General features: G+C 33.2%; 1 protein-coding gene across 1 annotated transcript; it reads right to left on the reverse strand.

Annotated features, from left to right (window-relative positions):
* Positions 1–245: 245 nt before the first annotated feature.
* Positions 246–26017, reverse strand: LOC134249749 (maestro heat-like repeat-containing protein family member 1; the record flags this gene model as incomplete). The annotated part of the gene is made up of 16 exons (XM_062732099.1): positions 246–1624; positions 3080–3145; positions 9304–9406; positions 10200–10334; positions 10420–10575; positions 10689–10877; positions 11767–11911; positions 13074–13196; positions 13538–13675; positions 13947–14017; positions 14611–14748; positions 15084–15240; positions 18097–18251; positions 21451–21603; positions 22409–22521; positions 25891–26017. Coding segments are annotated over 16 exons (2052 nt in total), but the record flags the coding sequence as incomplete, so codon positions are not given.
* Positions 26018–26290: the final 273 nt, after the last annotated feature.

Below are 26290 nucleotides of genomic sequence, written 5' to 3' on the forward strand. Positions count from 1 at the left end.
TTATTGTTTCAAATATATTTTAAGCTATGGACAAAAAAGTTGATGAAACAAGAAAACATTTTTGTAAGTAATATCAATGCCGAAAAGTGGACAAATTCTCACCAAGAGTGTGCAGAAAATCTTGCGCCATAAATTGCACATTTTTTTTCATTATGGGATCTGTCGCGCTATGGTCAAAGACTGCTGTAACAATATAAAACCATAACGCTACAGTTCTGCAGCTAACATAATAATAAAAAACAAAATGTTATTGCCCCTCACTTTTTAATTGTGTTATTTAAACACAATGTTATCATTTTTTTAAATTGCGCTATTCATGCACAATATTAACAGCGATATAATTTTTTTTTTAAGGAACAGATATACTTGTACAATGTATATATAATTGTAAGACCCTGAAGTGGCACTGTACACAATTTATAATATTATGAAGGATTTTTTGTTCCTTTTTTAAAACTTTAATATATGCATTAACATTTATCAAATCATATATATAAGGTCATTGGCTTATTGGCTTAAAGAAATAATTCACAATTTACTGAATAGCGATTTACAAAATAATTTAATACACAATCATTTCCATCCATTTCAAACTGCACTATGAACCAACTTTTATTCATGTGCGAGAAATATCCGCAAGTTTTTCGACCTACTTAACTTGCCAATACTAATCACTGTGAAGCATTTATTTTGCTTTGTTTTAGTAGAGAATGGTTCCTCAGTCGCAAAAATTAATCATTGCAGATTCAAACTGACAAATTGCAAATAAAAGATGACGTGAATAAAAGTTGGTTTATAGTATTTAGATTTAAATTGCAATCATGCTTCAGACAGTTCAGATATCTCACAACTCTATTTGCATGGATGAGGAAGACTTAATCATAGAAGTTTTGATTTGCTATCAATGCCCCCCCCCCCCCCCCCCTCAAAAAAAACAAAACAAAAAGGATACAACTTGAATAAAATTGGTAACATAAATTAATACATAAATCTTAGAATTCATAACATCTGTTAACATTCATTCAAAAAATAACAAGGATAATGATAGATATTAAATGAAACAATGGTATATTGCACAAAAAGCCCAACACATTTTCCCTATAGTAATAATAATGCACGTAATTATGTGCACAAAAATAGTGTACACAATAGGAATGTTACGACGAGTTTTAAACCATCAATGTACACATCACTAATAGCAATCAACTTATTTCTTTGAATTATCATACATAAATAAAATAATAAACCGCACCAGTAGAGCCTTCAAACATCTATCCCTATATAACAGGAGCTGGTTCTGTTTTAAATGCTGGATTTCTTTTATCACAGTTTATACACAATCCTCGCTGAAGGAATGGTTTATAAAGCTTTCTCACTGAGATTGATTCTTCTATGAAGGAATCATACAATTTTCAAATAGTTAAAGTTCAAAGAAGCATTTTGCTGTTTAAGTCTTGTGGACACTGTGATATGATCACTGAGATTTTGCTATTCTATCTAAATGTTCTAAGCTGGTAGCTAGCAGGAATATAACAGAAAGTCTAATAGTTGTACAAAAGACTCATGGCTTCTGCGGCTCTGCATCGCACAGCAGGCGTCTGGTCCTTCAGTAACATAATCAGAGCTGTAATAGAGAATAGTAACAAAATCATTCCTAATATCTGTAAAATCAAATCAAAAAATATCATTTATACAAAGTTTACTTTTAAGGTAGCAGAGACTTAATTGCTAAACTAGTGTATGTTATGAAAGTAAATGGTACAAACTGATCATAAACTAGTTTTGTGATTGAAAGAGGGTGTTGCAGTTCTTTTGTTATTTTCCCTAAATGTGTAGCAGATTAAAAGAAGAATTTTTATGTTGCAGAAACTCATATTAATTTTTTTAAATTGCAACAATGTATAAAGCACAACAAGAAACAATATTTGGAAGCTGCGTATTGACTTCCAATTTGCCATTAAAGGATGTGAAAATTAGTCTCACGCCAAAATATATCAGATTTTTCTTTTTTTAAATAGGGAATCCCAATTGTTCTGAAAAAGTGCCTCCTTGAAACAAAATAATTTTGATATGTACAAAAAGAAGCAGGAATTTTCTTCAAAACTGCCATTTCCGATTTTTGTTTCAAAGAGGCACATTTTTGAAAAACGCAAAAATTGAATAAAAATTATTCTCCAAACAAAATGCACAATATGTATATTAAATAACACTTGAAAACCATTGTCTCCGAAATGGTCTAGTGGATATGCTGGTGGGCTTTCAACTAGTACTGTTACCAGAGAATGGGTTCGAATCCTGGAATGGATCATTTTTGCATATTTTTTTTTTGCTTATTTTTTTCCATATGTAATGGTAGTGCAATGAAATTATATATACATTTTGAAAGAGATCAAGAGAGAGAGAGAGTGTGTGTGTCAGAAATTTAATTGAGTAATAACTATATATATATTACATTGTAATAAAAATGCAGGTCTAAATTGTTTTCCATGATATTCTGTGGCTTCAAACTAATACTTTACTTTCGTTTTGTCTTGGAAAATAAAGTTACTGTATTGTTTAATAAATTTGTTTCTTTCTGTAGATATTCCAATTTTGAATAATTCTGGTCTCTTAGATAGCCTAGATTTAATTTGAAACAAATGAAATTTCATGGATGTAGCACCACCAGTGTGATTATGGGAAGTAGTTTTATTTCATGAAAAATATTTTCGCTCAATGTCTACAGTTTTAAATCTTTCAAAATGCTGCTTTAGCCATTGTGCTTTTTGTTGTTCCAACCTTTTTCGTACAAAATGACGAAAATGTTTTGCTGTATCAAACAGGAAATACCCGCCGTAAACATAGTCCTCTACATAGCTGTATCTATATTTAGACATAACGAGGGTATTTAAATGTCCTTCTCGATATATAGGGAATAATCGCGAGTTTCTGCAACACCCTCTTTAATGGTACACACTGTACATAAACTAGAATAAGAGTTATGAAATATAATGGTGCACACTGCACATAAACAAGTGTTATGAAAGTTAAGAGTACAGACTAAACATTAACAAAAAAAGTTAAGGGTATATAAGTGTACCTGAACAGACATGCTCCTTTGAAATCGAGTTCTGTCTAGGCTCTGGCAAGTTACCCAGCAGATAACCTATAAATAGTAACATCAATGTAATAACATGTATCACCGGTTGTAACCTATAAATAGTAACATCATTGTATTACATGTATCAACCATTGTAACCTATAAATAGTAACATCAGTGTATTACATGTATCAACCATTGTAACCTATAAATAGTAACATCAGTGTATTACATATATCAACCATTGTAACCTATAAATAGTAACATCAGTGTATTACATGTATCAACTATTGTAACCTATAAATAACAACATCAGTGTATTACATGTATCAACTATTGTAACCTATAAATAGTAAAATCAGTGTATTACATGTATCTCCAGTTGTAACCTATAAATAGTAACATCAGTGTATTACATGTATTAACTATTGTAACCTATAAATAGTAACAACTGTGTATCACATGTACCAACCATTGTAACCTTTAAATAGTAACATCAGTGTATTAAATGTATCAACTATTGTAACCTTTAAATAGTAAAATCAGTGTATTACATGTATCTCCAGTTGTAACCTATAAATAGTAACATCAGTGTATCACATGTACCAACCATTGTAACCTTTAAATAGTAACATCAGTGTATTACATGTATCAACTATTGTAACCTATACACAGTAACATCAGTGTATTACATGTCTCAATCATTGTAACCTATAAATAGTAACATCAGTGTATTACATGTCTCAATCATTGTAACCTATAAATAGTCACCTATTGCAACCTATAAATAGTAAGATCAGTGTATTACATGTATCAACCATTGTAACCTATAAATAGTAACATCAGTGTATTACATGTATCAACCATTGTAACCTATAAATAGTCACCTATTGCAACCTATAAATAGTAAGATCAGTGTATTACATGTATCAACTATTGTAACCTATAAATAGTAAGATCAGTGTATTACATGTATCAACTATTGTAACCTATAAACAGTAACATCAGTGTATTACATGTCTCAATCATTGTAACCTATAAATAGTCACCTATTGCAACCTATAAATAGTAAGATCAGTGTATTACATGTATCAACTATTGTAACCTATAAATAGTAAGATCAGTGTATTACATGTACCAACCATTGTAACCTATAAATAGTAAGATCAGTGTATTACATGTACCAACCATTGTAACCTATAAATAGTAACATCAGTGTATTACATGTATCAACCATTGTAACCTATAGATAGTAACATCAGTGTATTACATGTATCAACTATTGTTACCTATAAATAGTAACATCAGTGTATTACATGTATCAACTATTGTAACCTATAAATAGTAATATCAGTGTATTACATGTATCAACTATTGTTACCTATAAATAGTAACATCAGTGTATTAAATGTATCAACTATTGTAACCTATAAATAGTAACATCAGTGTATTACATGTATTAATCATTGTAACCTATAAATAGTAACATCAGTGTATTAAATGTATCAACTATTGTAACCTATAAATAGTAACATCAGTGTATTACATGTCTCAATCATTGTAACCTATAAATAGTCACCTATTGCAACCTATAAATAGTAAGATCAGTGTATTACATGTACCAACCATTGTAACCTATAAATAGTAAGATCAGCGTATTAAATGTATCAACTATTGTAACCTATAAACAGTAACATCAGTGTATTACATGTATCAACTATTGTAACCTATAAATAGTAACATCAGTGTATTACATGTATCTCCAGTTGTAACCTATAAATAGTAACATCAGCGTATTAAATGTATCAACTATTGTAACCTATAAACAGTAACATCAGTGTATCACATGTACCAACCATTGTAACCTTTAAATAGTAACATCAGTGTATTACATGTATCAACTATTGTAACCTATAAATAGTAACATCAGTGTATTACATGTCTCAATCATTGTAACCTATAAATAGTCACCTATTGCAACCTATAAATAGTAAGATCAGTGTATTACATGTACCAGCCATTGTAACCTATAAATAGTAACATCAGTGTATTACATGTATCAACTATTGTAACCTATAAACAGTAACATCAGTGTATTACATGTATCAACCATTGTAACCTATAAATAGTAACATCAGTGTATTACATGTATCAACCATTGTAACCTATAAATAGTCAACTATTGTAACCTATAAACAGTAACATCAGTGTATTACATGTATCAACCATTGTAACCTATAAATAGTAACATCAGTGTATTACATGTATCAACCATTGTAACCTATAAATAGTCAACTATTGTAACCTATAAACAGTAACATCAGTGTATTACATGTATCAACTATTGTAACCTATAAATAGTAACATCAGTGTATTAAATGTATCAACTATTGTAACCTATAAATAGTAACATCAGTGTATTACATGTCTCAATCATTGTAACCTATAAACAGTAACATCAGCGTATTAAATGTATCAACTATTGTAACCTATAAATAGTAACATCAGTGTATTACATGTCTCAATCATTGTAACCTATAAATAGTCACCTATTGCAACCTATAAATAGTAAGATCAGTGTATTACATGTACCAACCATTGTAACCTATAAATAGTAAGATCAGCGTATTAAATGTATCAACTATTGTAACCTATAAATAGTAACATCAGTGCATTACATGTATCAACTATTGTAACCTATAAATAGTAACATCAGTGTGTTACATGTATCAATCATTGTAACCTATAAATAGTAACATCAGCGTATTACATGTATCAACTTTTGTAACCTATAAATAGTAACATCAGTGTATTACATGTATCAACTATTGTAACCTATAAATAGTAACATCAGTGTGTTACATGTATCAATCATTGTAACCTATAAATAGTAACATAAGCATATTACATGTATCAACTTTTGTAACCTATAAATAGTAACATCAGTGTATTACATGTATCAACTATTGTAACCTATAAATAGTAACATCAGTGTGTTACATGTATCAATCATTGTAACCTATAAATAGTAACATCAGTGTCTTACATGTATCAACCATTGTAACCTATAAATAGTAACATCAGTGTATTACATGTATCAACCATTGTAACCTATAAATATTCAACTATTGTAACCTATAAATAACAACATCAGTGTATTACATGTATCAACCATTGTAACCTATAAATAGTAAGATCAGTGTATTACATGTATCAACTATTGTAACCTATAAATAGTAAGTATTACATGTATATGTATCAACCATTGTGTATTACATGTATCAACCATTGTAACCTATAAATAGTAACATCAGTGTATTACATGTATCAATCATTGTAACCTATAAATAGTCACCTATTGTAACCTATAAATAGTAACATCAGTGTATTACATGTATCTCCAGTTGTAACCTATAAATAGTAACATCAGTGTATTACATGTATCAACCATTGTAACCTATAAATAGTAACATCAGTGTATTACATGTATCAATCATTGTAACCTATAAATAGTCACCTATTGTAACCTATAAATAGTAACATCAGTGTATTACATGTATCTCCAGTTGTAACTTATAAATAGTAACATCAGTGTATTACATGTATCAACTATTGTAACCTATAAATAGTAACATCAGTGTATTACATGTATCAACCATTGTAACCTATAAATAGTAACATCAGTGTATTACATGTATCAACCATTGTAACCTATAAATAGTAACATCAGTGTATTACATGTATCAACTATTGTAACCTATAAATAGTAAGATCAGTGTATTACATGTATCTCCAGTTGTAACCTATAAATAGTAACATCAGTGTATTACTGTACATGTATCAAACATTGTAACCTATAAATAGTAACAACTGTGTATCACATGAATCAACCATTGTAACCTTTAAATGGTAACATCATTGTATTACATGTATCAACTATTGTAACCTATAAATAGTAACATCAGTGTATTACATGTATCTCCAGTTGTAACCTATAAATAGTAACATCAGTGTATTACATGTATCTCCAGTTGTAACCTATAAATAGTAACATCAGTGTATTAAATGTATTCCAAGTTGTTACCGATAAATGGTCACCCATTGTAACCAAGAAATAGTAACATCAGTGTATTACATGTATCAACCATTGTAACCTATAAATAGTAACAACTGTGAATTACATGTATCAACCATTGTAACCTAAAAATAGCAACATCAGTGTATTACATGTATCAACCATTGAGGTATCAACTAAATAAGTAAATTTGAATAATAACCATCAAGGTGTTTATACTTTCAGAATCTCAAAGGTAACACAATCTTGACAGTCTTCACTGACCTTTTTTTCTTACCCAATGCATTCATTTCCATGCTTCAATATAACTCCTCGATCAAAAATGACAATTGAATAACCTAAGGTAATGAATTATCAAAGTATTGCATATCAAAGTACTGAAAACTAGTGCTTATTGTAACGGGGACCGTTACAGATGTTCCCCAAATGCTCCCCAACTCCCTTTTCGTGCCATATTCCCTGTAAGGTTCATTAAATAAGACAAAAACTTTTGCATTTGAGACTTTAACAACGCCAAGTTATTCAAATTTTAGCATTGCACGCCTGCACATGTGAATGCATGTGCATAATGACCATATCATCTTGTCTACACAATCTATGCATATTTTATATTAAAGTATTTAATCCAAAAGTATTAAAAAATACGCTCATTCAAGTATATTTTTATTTAACTCATTTCACGTGCACGCACGTGCATATATGAGCATGGTGACCATATCTTCTTGTAGAAGTCCATTACAAATATCTATGTTCTAAATCCCATCCTGTTTGGTTGAAAACCAAGGGAGTTATAGCTGTTTAAAGTTTCAGCCAATCAGATTACAGCGCACGTACATGCACGTGTATGCATGTGCATGGTGACAATAGCTTCTTGTAGAAGTTCATTATATCTATCTATGTTCTAAATCCCATCCTGTTTGGTTGAAAACCAAGGGAGTTATAGCTATTTAAAGTTTCAGCCAATCAGATTACAGTGCACGTACACGCACGTGGATGCATGTGCATGGTGACCATACCTTCTTGTAGAAGTTCATTATATCTATCTATGTTCTAAATCCCATGCTGTTAGGTTGAAAACCAAGGGAGTTATAGCTATTTAAAGTTTAAGCCAATCAGATTGCAGCGCACGTGCATGCACGTGTTTTCATGATAATTGCTATATACATGTATCATGTTGTAGGGTATCTTAATGCATGGCTACGTTCAAAATTTCATAGAATTTCGTCGAAAAACAAGAAAGTTATTGAGACTTTAGTTTCAGCCAATCAAAGCGAAGCGTACATGCATGCGCGTGAGATCTTTCTATTTTGACCATGTCATATTGTCTATGCCACTAATATATCCTTATATTATGAGTTTCAAAGCATTTCATCAAAAATGTAAAAAGTTATGCCGATATCAATTAAATCGGTCATTTTTCATGTTGCACGTGCGTGCTCTTGCAAGCACGTGCGCGCAAAATGACCTTTGTTCGGCAAATCTACATAACATGTCTACTGACCCTAAAAACATTTTACCTTACTCGGATGTGTTGTTTACAAGATTACTCGTGGACAAAATTTTCCCAGGAATAATAATAATAAGAAGAAGAAACAGAGTAAAAACAATATGTTCCCCAACTTCATTTGGGGAACATAATTAATTGTAATTGCATTTTAAAATCAGAAAACATCAGCGAATTTTCCAAAATAAATTATCGACTGCACAAGTTCATGTAATGACGCATATTTTGTGAAAGTTTGTAGTTTTCGAGAAATCGCGTGCACAAAATTTTGTCAAAAAAAAAGAATAATAATAATGTAGAATCACTATAATAGAAACCTTTTCTTAAGAGAAATAAAATACTCAGCATTGCAAAAGAAGGGCACCACAAATGAGATTATCCCACACAAAAGAGCATATTGATCCAGATGTAAATTTTATTATTTCCACATAATTATTAAATTAGCAAGCACTGGTTCACCCATCCACACACTCAAAAGTGCATTACTCTGCATGTATATCCCCTCCAATTCTACTGCAAGGGGATAAAAAACTCAAGCATGAGAAAACCCCAAAGACGTACAGTAGTGGGAGCAAAAACTCTTCCCAAGAATGTATAACAACTGTTCTCATACCAGAACATTGATTGATTTACTCCGAGTCTTACCCACAAAGAGAGCAGCATTGCTCTTGATCTCGGGCCAGAGGCTTTTAAAGAAAGAGACGCATCCCATCACATAAAAGTTAATTTTGTCTGGAAATTCTTCTATCTACAAATGAAAATACAAAAAAAAACAAAATCAATAAAATGACCACAGTTCATATTTTTAATCGAAAGTCATAATATTTAAACTGACAGTTTAATATTTAAGAATCCTTTATATCAATCAAGAATATTCCGTTTACAAAAATCCTGAAAATGGGGTACATGTACATGTATATTTTATACAAATAGTATTCAAAAAGGGTAGAAAATTTAAATGTAAGGAACCCACAAGTGTTCAGATTTAAGAAATAAATCTTTTTTCCATGCTTTTTTGATTGGTTGAGTGATAAAATATTTTACACTACTAAAATATGATCATTTGTCTTTAATGAAAATTTTCAACAGGTTGCATATTTTTGTTACAAACAATTTCATTCATTATCGCTATACTTTCTCTCAAAATCTGCACCCTTTGGAAATTTTTAATGTAGATCACATTTCTCACTAAAATTCTGGATGAAAATGATAGTATTTATGGAAAAGAAAAATCATTTGATCTAGCTACCCTTTTCATTGTTAATTATTATATTTTTTTTGTGATAATTCTGTACACTGTAAATTACACGTAGTCTACATTAAAGTTTCTGTAATTAATATACTCTGACTATTTTCACAAATTCAGATTTTTGTTTTAAATATCAGTCAAAAATGATGTAAAAGCATGTGATATTTTTATATAAGCTAAAAGAAAAATTTTAAATATTAGATAAAAAATACAATATGGTTGAAAACAGGATACGAGATGAAATTATGAAGAGAAATGTTTTTATAGCAAATCAATGCTTTTTCAAGTATACCATGAGTTTAGCAAGGTCATTTAGGAATTCTCCATAGATAAGGTTAGCATCCTCCAGTAGGTGGCGCTGGAATTTGCTGTTAATGGCTTCTGACCCCATTAGAGGGCCTAATAACCTCAGTGAGAATTTACAAGCCTACAAAAGAAGAAAATCAATAAAAGCACTGTAAAGAATATCAAAGGTATGTACCACTTCTGTCTGATTTGACCAATGATCTGACCTTCTTGACCTCTATCTCGGGGTCATTCAGATGGAGAAGAAGACTGACTAGATTGCTATGGATTTGTTCTAGGAAAGGAGCTTTTGAGGGACCATCTCCAAAGCGGGAAAGATTTCCAAATAAAATAATAGCTTGAGCTCTCACAGTTGGCTTTTCCTACAGAGAATGAAGAAGAGATTAAGCACATAGACTATAAATAACATTATAAGAAATGTTTATGTCTTAAAACGTAGGTTGATACTAGTTGCTATTTTAATAAATACATGTACCTTTTCAAAACATGGGCGGATTTTAAGAGAGACGTTGATAAGAATAGCACGGATGTGGCTTTCCTCGATTTCACACAGTATCCGTGACAACCCACTCATGGCTTCTGTAGTGATGTCATCATCTGGATCTTCTTTATCATCCATTCCCGCCATCATGGCAGACAACACGGTCGTAGAGTATTTTTTCACCTGGTTAAAATAACTGAATTCTAATAAGCTATTCTAAAAGCCTGAGGTAATAATATATATATAAAATATAATACTGCAAATCTCCCCAAAAATGTTAACTAGTCAGTTCTTGGCTGACACTATATCTAAGTTTACTTACCAGTTCTGAGCTGACACTAGCTATGTTTACTTACCAGTTCCAAGCTAACGCTAGCTATGTTTACTTATCAGTTCCAAGCTGAAACTAGCTTTGTTTACTTACCAGGTCTGAGCTAACGCTAGCTATATGTTACTTACCAGTTCTGAGCTGAAACTAGCTATGTTTACTTACCAGTTCTGAGCTGAAACTAGCTTTGTTTACTTACCAGTTCTGAGCTAACGCTAGCTATGTTTACTTACCAGTTCCGAGCTGACGCTAGCTATGTTTCCTTACCAGTTCCGAGCTAACGCTAGCTATGTTTACTTACCAGTTCTGAGCTGACACTAGCTATGTTTACTTACCAGTTCTGAGCTTACACTAGCTATGTTTACTCACCAGTTCTGAGCTAACGCTAGCTATGTTTACTTACCTGTTTTGAGCTGAAGCTAGCTATGTTTACTTACCAGTTCTGAGCTGAAACTAGCTTTGTTTACTTACCAGTTCCGAGCTAACGTTAGCTATATGTTACTTACCAGTTCTGAGCTGACACTAGCTATGTTTACTTATCAGTTCCGAGCTGACGCTAGCTATGTTTACTTACCAGTTCTGAGCTGACACTAGCTACGTTTACTTACCAGTTGCGAGCTAACGCTAGCTATGTTTATTTATCAGTTCCGAGCTAACCCTAGCTATGTTTACTCACCAGTTCTGAGCTGACGCTAGCTATGTTTACTTACCAGTTCTGAGTTAACCCTAGCTATGTTTACTTACCAGTTCCGAACTAACACTGGCAATGTTTCCGAGTCCCCTGATACACAGCATACGGACTTTGTGTGAAGAATCCACCAATCTTCCCAACAAACTATTCATTACCAGCTCTACCAGGTCTGCATTATCCATACACTTCTGGTTAATTGATTTTTTTATTTTTAGAGTTATCGTTCTTTAAATTCGACTTCAACGGAACGATTCAGACTTCGGTGAATTTTGTCAAAGATTGGTAATTCTACATAAATTTTAAAGAAATTTCGCTTCAATGTTCGTATAATTCTTTTTAGAGCTGGTAGTACGTTCATTTCTCCAAACATCGGACACAAATTTGCATGACACTTTTAAGCACTACCATTTTCGAGCTAGAAATAAAGAGAAACATAATTAATCTTTTTTGAAGTAGAACCTACTAGACAGTATTATCTATTTATGAGAACAGTGAGTCCATAATCATCATTAAGAAGAAATCTGGAGACAAGCTCAAAGGTCGAATGAAACAAAGCAAAAAGAGAGCAGGACAAACAAGACCACTCAAACCATCAGAGTGGGATCAGGTGCCATGGAGGAGTGAGCATCCCCTGCTGACTGGTCACACCAGTCCTATGCTCAATGTCATGACTGAGTTTACAGAGAATCTAGAGATAATTCAGTGTATAGATAATGGCCTAACAATGAGTACGAAAAATGTCAGCATTTGACTCAATAATAAATTGTATTTGCTGACAAGGTCATTGAATCACAATAGAATGACATATTATACAATATGGAAAAGGCGTTGAAGAAAAATATACCAATTTTCCATGTTACAATAAGAAATCAAATAATCATGTACTCAAATGCATAGAAAGAAAAGTTTTCATTCCATTTGTCTGCATGTCCTCCAGTTTATTTGCAAGTAAACTTCAAAAGTCAGGCACCAAATTCAACATTTTCATCAGAACATTTGTCTCAATGCATAGTAAAAACATCTAGACTTTAAAAGGAATGAGGTCAGTAAGGGAAAAAGGTCGATTTTCTCTTCAAATTCCATTTAAGATCTATCTTAGATCTGCCAGCCCAGGTGGCAAGGAAAAACTTCCAAAAAAAGTTGTAGACATGAAATCAAAATAAGTTAGGAAAATAGCTACATCATGATCAGAAAGGTTACATCAGTGAAGATGTCTGATCTCTAAGTGCCCTCATTAATGTGCCTCACATATTGCTCACAGAAGAGAAAAATTTACCTCCTCTAAGAATATTCTTATGAAATTAATTGAATTCAGTTTTCTTGATATTTACCCAGTATGATAATTATGCAAAGTTAGCTTACCTCAGCAAAAAATGCTGCCACCACAACTCTCTGTGGATCGTACAGACTAGACAAGGCGGAGGTCAGGGAAGCCACAATCTGAGACACGTGAGGGGCTGCCACACTGCTAGAAACTAAGGCTCTGTAAAAAACCACAAGTCTCTGAGGGTACTGTACTTCTACTAATTGTGATATTCAACAAGAATTGTGGTAATTTTTCATGTAGTACATTGGGAAAGAAAAGGTTATACATGTAAAACATTACAGGTTTGAATTTTTGTCCTTTTTTTAAAAGTTACTATCAAACATACAAACTTATATAATTGAAATGGTAATGGTTTTAGTAAATGTTATATTAGCTTCCATAACAAAATTAACAATCTTGAAAGGATTTAAATAATTTTTTTACCAATAACCCTGAACTGTCTGAATGACCTTGGTTCAAGCATTTCAAAACTTGGCTAAAAAAGTCAAAGTTATTACCTTGTGAGTATTGTAAAGGCCTCAGGATAATTTTCCTCCTCCTCAAACTTTTCCCAGCATTCCTCTTCTGTCAGAATCTCAATGACATCGGTACTCTTTGTTCTCACCAGGAAAGACCTGAAGGTTTCTACCACTGTCCTGAAAAATATCATTCTTTATTATCCAGTATGTCAAAACACAGCAAGTATAGGCATTACTTTATGATTTTGCAGTATTTACTGGTATAAAGTAAAAATGTCTGGAACAGCTTAAATCCAACTTGAAAGAAGTTTTTATACATCCACTGATGTTTTTTAAATCAGACAAAAAATGTTATACTGTCAAGAAAGGCTTTGTCTTATTTTTATACAAATATAAAGAACTTTTATATGTCCTTGCTTGATTTTTTTTTTCTTTTAATATTACTTACTTGCTTGGTTCAGGATTTTTACTGGTTACAGGTACTGGTTTCTTCCCTTTAGATTTGTCCTCTTTTTCCATCTACAATAAATCATTCGTTCATTCTACATCCTTGTAAAATAAGAATCAAAACAAAGTGTACATAACCTATCATTTCAACATATGCCTCTTTTATTTCGGCTGTGTCTGTGTAGGTCATAAGCTAGAAAAAGTTGATGTCATAATTACACAGTACTGATCATGTTAATTCCTCTTAATTTTGAATCCTTATCCACATGAATATTTTTATGGCAACTTTGGGGGGGGGGGGGGGGGGGGGGGGGGCAGAATCTCTCTAGAACTTTATCTGTCTTTTTGAAAACCAAAATGAAAGTTGTATGATATAAAAATCTTCTTATTCTCACTATGTATTATATACTATAAAGAAATGCATGACCAGTATATTTTGCAGTCTATTTATTGTATGAGATGACATATTCTAATGTTCAAGCTAATAAGGTCAAAAGTGTGTACCGGTATTTTTTCCATTTCCAGTGCACAAACAATGATTTTTCTTGACTTTGAATTTTTTGTTCTCTTACAAATAAAACTTATTCTGTGTGACTAGTTTTCACCTTGAACTGTTTCCACATGACTGATCTTTCCCTTTCTGCATGGCTAGTATTCATGCTCACCTCTTTCTGCTTGACCGGCTTGACCCCTACAGATGAACCAATCCTCAGCATCAGTGCTCCCATCAGAGTGTGATAAGCCTTCAACACTTGCTCCTCTGTTTCTTCACAGTCAAATATTATCTTCAGAGCACAAGTCACCTAAAAAAAGATCAACAGAGTTACCGAGGTACAGACTTCTTTACTGGATGAAATCTGTTTACAATGTTCTGACACCCTGGCCCAGTTTATTTCTTTGAACTGTTTCTTATAACTTATTCATTTCAGATGCCATTTACCATTTCACATCACTGAATTTTGCTTTCAGCTTTGAAGTTCTAAATTTTCCAGCTTTAAAATCACTATTATAAATACACCCACACATATGATTTTACACTTTCTAGCAAAAAAGCATTTTCTTACTTCAATGTTTATTAAAAAAAATGTACATAACCACAAAATCCAACATAGGTAAACTAGTGGTCTAACATACTCACTGCCATAGGTAAACTGGTGGCTGTCCTCGTTACTTCCTCTTCATTCTGTCTCTCTTCGTACGGCAGACTCTTGTGAAGCTTTTCCAGCATGTGGTCAATCATGGCTGTGGTAAGCTGGGGGTCCTGGGAGAGGGTCTGCCAAATCTCTACCATGTCACTACAAAAGTACACAGTACAAGTTAACACATACCAGCTCAACAACACAAGTCTTGGAGATTGCATATAACACTGGGAACTCTGTGAGAAAATCTTACTATCAAAGACTGCAGAAACAAGTTAAAATTGTTGGAAGAGACAAATTCAAACAATTGTGGTCTCCTGATTTTGGGGTTTTATTTGTTAGAGGGCAATGATTTATGTCTTATTGTAACAATATTGTATGTCCTGTCTTGACTGTCCATCATACTAAAAAATGTTTTGAGCAATATGTTCTTCTGCAACAGCTAGGACAAAGATTAAAATATGTAAAATATATGAAATCCATTTCACTTCTGGTGTAAAAAGTTAGGGTCACAGCAAACAGTTTTGAAAAGTAAGTCAAACTTCAAGGTCAAGAATCATAACAATTCACAAGTAAAAGGTATGAGGAGTCCAGTCCCTCCTAGTGCAAAATCTAAGACCATGCAAGGTAACACAAGAAGCCCATGGGCCACATCATTCACCAGAGTAACTTTGGCCTTGCTGTTCTTCACCAGATTCTCCCCATGTAATACCTATTGTAGCCCGGCCCTACTTCCGGGGCTCATGATTTGAACCATTTAGAATGTACACTATCCAAGAATGCTTCCAAATAAGTTTCACATTTCTTGGCCCAGTGGTTCTTGAGAAAAAGATTTCTCCTTTATAATTTCAATGTAAAACTTGGATTCCCAGTTGTGGCCAAACGTTATCCAAGGGGTCATAATTTGAATAATTTAGAATCTACACTACCCAAGGATGCTTCCAAATAATTTTCAGCATTTCTGACCCAGTGGTTCTTGAGAAGATTTTTTAAAAATTTCCTATACATTTCTATGTAAATAGGATTCCCTACTGTGGCCCCGCCCTACCCCTGGGGTAATGATTTGAACAAAACAATTTAGAATCTAGACTACCCCAGGATGATTCCACATAAGTTTCAACTTTCCTGGCCCAGTGGTTCTTGAGAAGATTTTTTAAGATTTCCCCCTATATTTCAATGTAAAATTAGGATTCCCTATTGTGGCCTTGCTCTACCCCCGTGGGGTCATGATTTGAACAATTTAGAATCTTCACTAACCCATGATGCTTCCACATAAAATTCAGCTTTTCTGGGCCAGTGGTTCTTGAGAAGATTTTTATGACCCCCCATCCTATTTTTGTCTTTTGGAAGAATTTGATTATCTCCCCTTGGAAGGGGGCTTGGCCCTTCATTTTAATCATTTAAATTCCACTTCAGCGAAGGATGCTTTGTACCAAGTTTGGTTCAAATTGGCCCAGTGGTTAATAAGAAGAAGTTGAAAATGTGAAAAGTTTACAGATGAACAGACAGACAAACAGCTGGACTGACAGATGACAGACATTTGGTGATCAGAAAGACTCACTTGAGCTTTCAGCTCAGGTGAGCTAAAAAAAATTATGAAAGCTGGGGACAAAACCATTTATTATTTTTGTCATCATATACTGATTATATGCCAAATATTAAATAAACATGACTGTTTTCTACAGTTGTTCTTAGAAAAGCTTTAATTTTTATCTTGTAAAAGTCTGGCACCAAACAAAGACAAAAAATAATTCAGAGACCAAAACAATGCAAAAACTTCAAGGGGGTAATTGTTCCTGACACCCTGTGTGGGATGAAAGTTCAAAACAAAATTATTATTACCAGAAAGAACTTAATAAATCATTTGTATAGTGTTCTTGATACATCCCTTGTAAAGGTTGATGACTCATAGAATACTGCAGATCAACATACTGTAGAAGTACTTTTTTCCGCATGGTATTAATTTACGCAATGTACGCGGTAACAAATCCGCGGAAACTTGTATGCCAAGTTATATTGAAATTTGTCCAAGCGTACTAAATATAAATGTTAGGCATATAGTGACAGTCTTGGAAATCCGCGTAATTTTCTACACGCAGATTCAACAGAAATTGAGATTCCGCGGAATTAAGACCCCGTGGAAAAAAGTACGTCTACAGTATTTTGATGCACTATATTTTTTGGCAAGATAGGTATTCAGTACACATGTATTTAGAAGCAATGAAAAAAAAATTCACAAGTTCAGGTTTTTATTTTGCATAATCTATACCATTAAAAATACATGCCAGAATAAATTTTTTGAAGAGAGCATCTCATGCAATTATGCAAAAATGAAATAAAGTTCTTGCAAATAAAAGGTGGCATGCAATGTTTGATTGCCAATATATTGGTCCAGGTGATTGTTAAGGACCCTCTCTACACCAGCGCAAAATGTTTTTTTGGTCATTGAGAAAAATATATTGTATAAAGATGTTGATATCAAGTTTATCTATTTAATTATCAGTATTTGGTGCGTGGCATTTACCCCCAGGAAAAATGTTCAAACACAACACAGTATCAGTGAATAAAAATTATTGTTGTTTACTTCCATAGAGAATATACATATTAATAACATGTTCAATTAATTTATCTTGGCCTTTAAAAATGCTAAGAATACTTGTATTGATCATAAATTCAGTAATATACTGTTAATTTCATTTTTTTTTTTTTAGAATTTAAATCTAAGGATAGATCACTCCAACTGCAGAAAAATGCCAAAGAATTGGAACTCTTTAGTGCGCAGTGTAGAGAGGGTTCTTAACTAAAGGTTTATCAGCATTTTGTCAGTTTCCTGAAGTTGCCAAACAGCTACAGAATGCACCTGATTCAGATGATGCTCTGACTAATACATGCTTCAGATCACAAACTTACATTTGATTCAAACGTTTTTCTGTCAATTCTACCAGACATGGGCTAGCTGACCAGTGTTTTAGCATTAAGTCTATAAGCGAGTCTATAAGATTTTGTACAAACCTGTCATATGGCAGTTGATAATTCAGCAATGTTTTAAGGACTGAGCTCAGGTGGTGAGTAGCGAGTGTCCGAATCGAGCGCAGTGTCCCGGTCCGAGTCTGTGTGAAGTCTATACTCGCGAGTTTACTGTGAAGGGAGGTAACTATGTTATCCACCTGCAGTAAAAGACGAGCAGTGTATTACACATTATATATCACAGAATAAATAATTTCTTTATTAAACTTTCTTTTGTAACATAGTTATTACAGGGAATGGTCAGTGTTATAATGCTACATAACTTTCTATCACAGATCTAAAAATGCACTTTTACAAAAATTAATCCTCCTTCTCTTCCAGAATACACAAAGGAAATAAATGAAAACAAGCCATAACCATAACTCATAACCAAGACAATTAACGTGGGGAAAAGAGAGATTACAAATATTGGAAGCCATATATAGGTTTGACAGATGTTTTATGCATGTTTACAGTTCTGTAATACCACCATGTCTGGTCCATGCAAAAATATTGAAAAACAATCAGAAGATGTCGAGTATGATCGGTGGTCATAAATGTCCCAGCCATTCTGTACAGAATATTTTGATTTACCCTTAAATATTTCATTTAATATAAAACAAACAAGCTAATTCAGAGAATTCGTGTCCCCCGCCAGCTTCATAACCATAAAGAACTTAATTTGTAGAATTATTAAATGTATACATGTATACTGAAGGAAATAAAATACATGTATGTCAATATGCATATAAAGATTTGATTGCTTATTCTTTATTATGTGTATAGAAGATTTTTTTATATGGAATATTTATCACACTGTAATGATGATTTTATAACCTCATAAATTTTTCATTTTACATGCTGAATCATTTAGTAAAAAAATTAAAAAGTATTTAAAAAAAAAGAAAAGAAAGGACCGACCGAGATTCGATCCCGGGATCTCTCACATTAGAAGCGAGAGACATAACCCCTAGACCACGGAGTCGCTTTACGCGGAGTGAAGTATATGCAGAACTGAAGTCACATACATCATTACATGTATATATTCATGTTTTCTTGTTCGGTATTCTCAAAATTTTACACAATCCATAGTGTTTGATTTATTTAGCCTTTATTAAACAGTTCTAATAGATGTAATAAGGTTGAGAACCTGTTTTATACGCAATAACTCTCCTCATGCCCCTGCGCTAAAAATAGCGACATGTAATACTATAAATACTAATAAAACAAAAGGGGCGGGGCACTTTGAGAGGGGTGAGAGAGGTCCTAGGGAGTTTTGGTGTAAAATTACATTGCAAAAGCTCGAAATCTTCTTCAAATATCGCCCGGAAAGGATAGTGTTACACACAGACAGAATGTATAAATTTACGACCTTGAACTTTGACCTTTTGACCTCAAAATCAATAGGGTTCTTCTTTAGGCCACAGGGAGTTGTTATGTAAAATTTCATTGCGATAGCTCAAATGGTTCTAGAGATATCGTGTGGAAACGAAAGTGTTTTAACAGACAGAATTTGCTTATTTATGACCTTGACCTTTGACCTTTTGACCTCAAAATCAATAGGGGTCTTCTTTAGTCCATAGGGAGTTGCTATGCTAAATTTCATTGCAAAAGCTCAAAGGGTTCTCGAGATATCGTGTGGAAACGAAAGCGTTACAGACAGACAGGAAGACGGACGGACGGACGGACGGACAGACGGACGGACGGACGGACAAACCCAAATTAATATCCCCCACTTTTCAAGCGGGGGACAAAAACAGAGAATTTACATGTAGAGATGCCTTTATAAAAGCAACCATACCAATACGAAGGTTACAAAATATAGATTTCAGACATTTCATGATACAAAAAACACACGTGCATGTGCATTCAAATATACAGTCACCACACTTATTAACTTTTTTTATAGGGCTGGGCAATAATATCGATATTTCAATATATTGCAATACAATGACAAAAAATATGTATCGCAATAATTTTGAAATATCGATATATTGGCAATATGCTTAGATTAAGGAATTTTGTCATTAAATATAGAAATGGACTAATTAAAGTTTGTCATTAAGCCAAACATTTGTTTTGTGGGAACATTTCAGAGCATAACTTAAATGAAATCAACAAGATTTTTCCCCCGTGTTGGTTACTTATCATAGTTATGTACATTCTGCATGTAAATTAAAGTAAATATAGTAAGAAAATGCCATTTTCATTACGTTGAAAATATTGCAATACATATCGCAATACAGTTACAAATATCGCAATATATCGCAATACGAAATCTCGGGTCAATACCCAGCCCTATTTTTTTATGTGTGTAAAATTTTAAACATCCCGGGAAACTAAAAAAATTATTTTGTTTTGGTTAAAATCTAAATAATTTTGAACTTTTTTCACAACTGTAACTTTAAAGCACATGCAAACACGTTAAATTTCATACGCAGATTTGGATTATCAAATATCCCTGAAGCCTATGTAATATTTTGTTATTTTACCATTTTTCCAGAAATCTGAATTTTAAAATATGTGTGTAGGGTAAAACAATTTTTTTTGTTAACCAGTTGTGAAATTTATTTTTATTTTTTTTATTCAAACCTTTGTTACAAATTCCAAAGCAAGACGTGTTTGTGAAACACTATGCACCCGTTTTCAACAAAGTTAAAAAAACATATTTTTAGCATATAGGTCACAGTCAACGTCACAAGGTCATTGACCTTGGTGTCATTTAAAAGAGCTTAATTAGTGAAGTATGCATACCAAATATGAAGTCTCTGACTCTTATGGTTCAAAAGTTATGGCAACAGTTCGAAAAATCTATTTTTAGCATATAGGTCACAGTCAAGGTCAAAAAGTTATTGACTTTAATGACATGTGAAAAGGCTAAATTAGTGGAGTATGCATGCCAAATATTAAGTCTAGTAGAAACTAATTTTAGCATATTGGTCAAAAGTTATTGACGAAGGTTAAAGTTTGAGTAAAAGCTTAATTTTTAGCATATGAAGTCTCACATTCATGGTCACAAGGAATTGACCTTGGACAAACAAACAGAAAAAGCAGAATTAGACAGGTAAAATATACGTCTCTTTCATTCATGGGTGCATAATAACCAACTTACATTATATTTTCAAATACAGTGAAAGTTAATGACATGCACTGGGAGACAAACAGATAAACAAACAGTTAAAAACAAGGAAAATACTAAAGTGGGAACTAAAATTATTGTCGTAATTCACAGTATGTGCATAATAACCAACTTACATTATATTTTCAAATACTTGCATTGTTAATTGAAGCAAATGTGCTTAAATGTTTATGTTAAGCTTAGGAAAGTTTCCGTTATTTGAGTCTTATCTCTACCCCTACCTGACTAAGGATCTCTGCCCCGCGAGTCTTCAACAGGCCGTTGAGAACCACACATGCCCCTGATGAACTGTGAGACTGGGGGTCCAGTAGCCCCTCCTGTAAAACCTCCAGGAAGTTCTGCAGCTGGGCGGATGGCATCTTCTTAGCAATCACCTGAAGAAACACAGCAAGAGCACTCTCAGAGGACGTATTAAAACAAGCTTTATATCTACATGTTTACCTTGGATCCACGAGACAGGAGGTGATCAAAACTCTAAATTAACTAGTACATGTATTATAAACTACTTCAACATTCCAATTTTGGATGACATCAAATCTATATCAGGTCAACATCGAGGTCTTTTATTCCAATTACATTGTCAATATAGCAACCATGGACAATATGATACAATTATTACTTTTCTTGAGGTCAATACAATGATTTTGCCACCTGAGAAGTACATTTTTGTATCATGTGCACTTCTTGTATCATGTGCACTTCGAAGGTGGCCAAATCATTGAACTGACTAAAGAAAAACAGCAGTAATTATTTTATTACATGAATCAATGAATAGACAAATTTTAGTTGGTTTGCGAGCGCATATTTACATGGATAACTTGTATATACAGAAGATTCAATGCACACATATCTTGACAAAATAATTTATCCTTAGGGATGTAAATTTGTATGTAAGAGTGACACATGCATGAAATCCATGAACATTGGATCCCCGCAATTGATGATTTGTATCAATTTCGAATTCTTGATCTATTTTTCGATCGATGTAGAGATAATCAATTTTTATATTCACCTGGAAGGTCATGCACAGGTGAATTTCATATACACGTACTACATTGTATTAGATTTTTATTTCAACTGTTGATTCTCATCCAATCCGAGAGAATGGAATTATTCTATCATATAATAAAGTGTATTATGGTCTATATTAGATATCTGATATCTCTAGCTGCCACTTACCTTGGAGAGATCATTAATAACACTGAACAGGATGTTGGGATCTCCCTTGACCAGCCTCTCTTTGAGTGTGGGGAGGGCCTCTATCATTGTGTCCTTGTAGTCCGCTGGGTGACCTGAAACAAACATAACAAGAAATAAACTCCTGAATTCAGTAATACTTGTAAAATAACATTAGTGATATGTCTAACAAGACACTCCTTAATTCATTAATACAGTCAAAACTGTATTAAGTCATCGCCTGAGGGAACCATTAAAAGTGACCTTTATAGAGAGGTCATCTTGGAATAAAGGTTCAACTTTTTCAAGAAAAAATTCTTTCCCTGTTTATGCTAGCTCTATGTTTTATAATACTACATTATAAAATATTAAAGAAAGATGTGCATTGGACATTGATGGTCTTCCTAAAATTTTTTAGAAAATTTGAAAATTGTCAAATTAATTTAAGCTAAAGATGACTCCAACAACAAGAGGCCCAAGGGCCTTGAATCACTCTTCTGATAAATTATACAATCTATCCTAAGACCCAATATGCATCAACTGACAAAGTTTGATGATTCTTAGCCAGTTAGGGCTGAAGATATTTAAATGTAACTATAAAATACTATAAGTAGGTCATGGTGACCTACTTTTTGATTGAAATTTTCTGAGGACACAAGTTGCATTATTTGACAAAGATTGATGATTCTAAGCCAATAAGTACTTGAGATATTCAAAAGTGGGTCACAGTGACCTACTTATTGGTCAACATTCTCCAAAAACCCAAGGTGCATAAACTGACAAAGTTTAACAATTCTAAGCCAATAAGTACCCTAGAATACTTAAATATAGCCATAAATGTCACAAGTAGGTCACTGTGACCTATATTTTGATCATCATTCTCCGAGAACCCAAGATGCATCAAATAACAAAGTTTGATGATTTTAAGCCAAAATACCTAAATTACCCTAAAATTACCCGAAAAGTACCCGAAATACCTAAATTTAGCCATAAAATGACAAAAGTAGGTCACTGTGACCTACTTTTTGGTCGACATTCTCCGAAAACCCACGATGCATCTACTGACAAAGTTTGATGATTCTAAGCCAATCAGTACCTGAGATATTCAAAAGTGGGTCACCGTGACCTACTTTTTGGTCAACATGCTCCGAAAATCTAAGATGCATCAAATGACAAAATTTGATGATTCTAAACCAATTAGTACCTGAGATACATAAAACTAGCCATAAAATGTCAAAAATAGGTCACTATGACCTACTTTTTGGTCGACATGCTCCGAAAACCCAAGATGCATTGAATGACAAAGTTTGATGATTCTAAGCCAATAAGTACCTGAGATACTAAAATATAGCCATAAAATGTCAAAAGTAGGTCACTGTGACCTACTTTTTGATCGACATTCTCCGAAAACCCAAGATGCATCAACTGACAAATTTTGATGATTCTAAGCCAATTAGTACCCGAGATACTTAAATCTAGCCATAAAATGTCAAAAGTAGGTCACAGTGACCAACTTTTTGGTCGACATTTTCTGAAGACCAAAGATGCATCAACTGACAAAATCTGGTGATCATAGGTCTAATAGTATTCAAAATATGCCTTTTAAACAATTTAAAAACAAATGCCCGCAAAGTTCAAAAAGTAGGTCACAGTGACCTACTTTTTGATAAATATGTTTTAAGGCCTCTAGATGCATCAACTTACAAGATTTGGTGATTCTAAACCTCTCAGTGTCTGAAATAATGGGATTAAATGTTTTAGAAAAGATTAGCCATAAAATTCAAAAAGTAGGTCACGATGACCTACTTTTAAGTTGATGTTGTTTGTGGACCCAAGATGCACCAACTGACAAAGTTTTATGATCATAGGCCTTAAAGTGTCCAAAATATGCCTCCAAATCAATTTGAAAACAAAAGCCCGTAAAATTTAAAAAGTAGGTCACCGTGACCTACTTTTGTATTAACATGATATCAAGTCCTGAGATGCATCAACTTACAAGATTTGATGATCCTAGTCTTTATAGTAAGCATAATATCAACGTTTTTAATAAGTGTAAATTTTGGTCAACTTTGAAGTGACCTTGAGACCACGCCCTTTGCCCCAGGGTCATGCCTTGAACAATATTTAATCTTCAACATATCCTGACCCTTGTATGTAAGTTTGGTGAAAATCTGCCTGGTGGTTCTGGAGAAGAAGATTTTTTAGCAATCAGTACTCTTGATTTTATTTTCGTGATTATCTTTCCTTGTTTTAGGGTCCCACCCCTAATTTTAGTATAAATGGTAGCCCTTGGGCCAAGGATACCCTGTGACAAATTTGGCAATAATTGGCCAAGGGGTTCTTGAGTTATGGCCCATATTCTAAAAAATTAACGCACAACGCACAAATGGCCATAGCATTAGCTCTTTGAGCCTTTGGCTCAGAAGAGCTAAAAATGTATTGAGTCTAATAAGCCACTATTTGATTTAAATTGTTGATTTTACATGAAACTTGATGACTGTGGATCGTGTTACACAGATGACCGCCTGAAGGATTACTTTCTTTAGAAATTTCATTGGGGGGAAATAAAGTGACCACACAGGACAAGTGATCGCTGGAAAGAGGTGACCATCATGACAAGTTTGACTGTACTTGTCTCAAAACAAAGTCATATGTCTGACAAAACACTCCTAAATTCATTAGTAACAAATTAATATTGATTAACACCATGAACTACTAAAGTTGATCAAATTTAATGAATTCAGACTGATATAAAAACAACTTTTTATACTTATTATACAAGGTATAATATTTTTCAACCTACAATATCAGGTGTTATTTGTCTTATCTACATACTTATCATCTTAAAAATGAGGCCAGAAAACCCAAATAACCCAACATTTAAATAAACATTTTGATCTTATCTTATTTGTAAAATAAAGCAAACTGTGTTCCAGTTGCTTAATGCTCAATGTCTTTATGTTCTGTGTTTTGTCTATCTCTGAAGAATCTACATTATACCTATTGAAATCAAGTCCTTAGTGCAGATATTTTCAATGAAAGAGGGGGATATTAATTTAGGTCTGTCTGTCTCTTATTCCATCCCTCCATCTAGCTATATTTCTGATGGTTTGTAACTTGTGATATCTTGAAAAGCCTTTGAGCTATTGCAACAAATTTTACAATTTAACAACTCTCTATGATCTAAAAAGACCACTTCTAATTTTGAGGTCAAAAGGTCAAAGCTCAATGGTTGAAAATTCATAATTCTTTCTTTGTGTAAAACTTTTGATTCTGGGTGATATCTCAAGAGGCTTTTAAGCTTTGCAATGAAATTTTATATCATGTTTCCCTATTGCACCGTCCACCACTCTTCAAGTGTCACGCCTTTCAGGTCTTTGGCACCCCTGTTCTAGATCTGTGCATGCTGTTCTTTTTTCCATAAGCAGGGAATGCAGATTCTCTGAAGTAGCTTGTTTCAAATGGTTACATATAATTATGATTACCTTCTATTCGTGAGGCAATTTTCAGTGAGATGTAAATACAGTCGATAGCGAGTTGTCGAACTTCCGAGTCTGGATCGGTACATCGTGGAACAAGTCGAGCAATCACTGAGCTCTGGTTGGTGAATTTCTGGACAAAAAAAAAACAAATCTCAACTTACTGTATTAAGGGCAGTCTTTTTAAATCTCAGTTTAACAAGTTCCAAGCCTAAAATTATCACCAGCCAAATAGATAGGAATATAATGATACACTGTACATTTATTTGGTTGTTAACACTCAACATAATTATGACACAAGCATGGATAGAGCTGATGTATTAATACAAGAGGCCCATGGGCCACATCGCTCACCTGAGTACTGTAGCTTAGAAAAAGTAGAAATTGGTTTATTATTGAAAAGTTA

Source organism: Saccostrea cucullata, unplaced genomic scaffold (assembly GCF_032062105.1).
Source record: "Saccostrea cucullata isolate Sc308-1 unplaced genomic scaffold, CSIRO_AGI_Scuc_v1 ctg305, whole genome shotgun sequence".
In the NCBI taxonomy this organism is placed as follows: domain Eukaryota; kingdom Metazoa; phylum Mollusca; class Bivalvia; order Ostreida; family Ostreidae; genus Saccostrea; species Saccostrea cuccullata.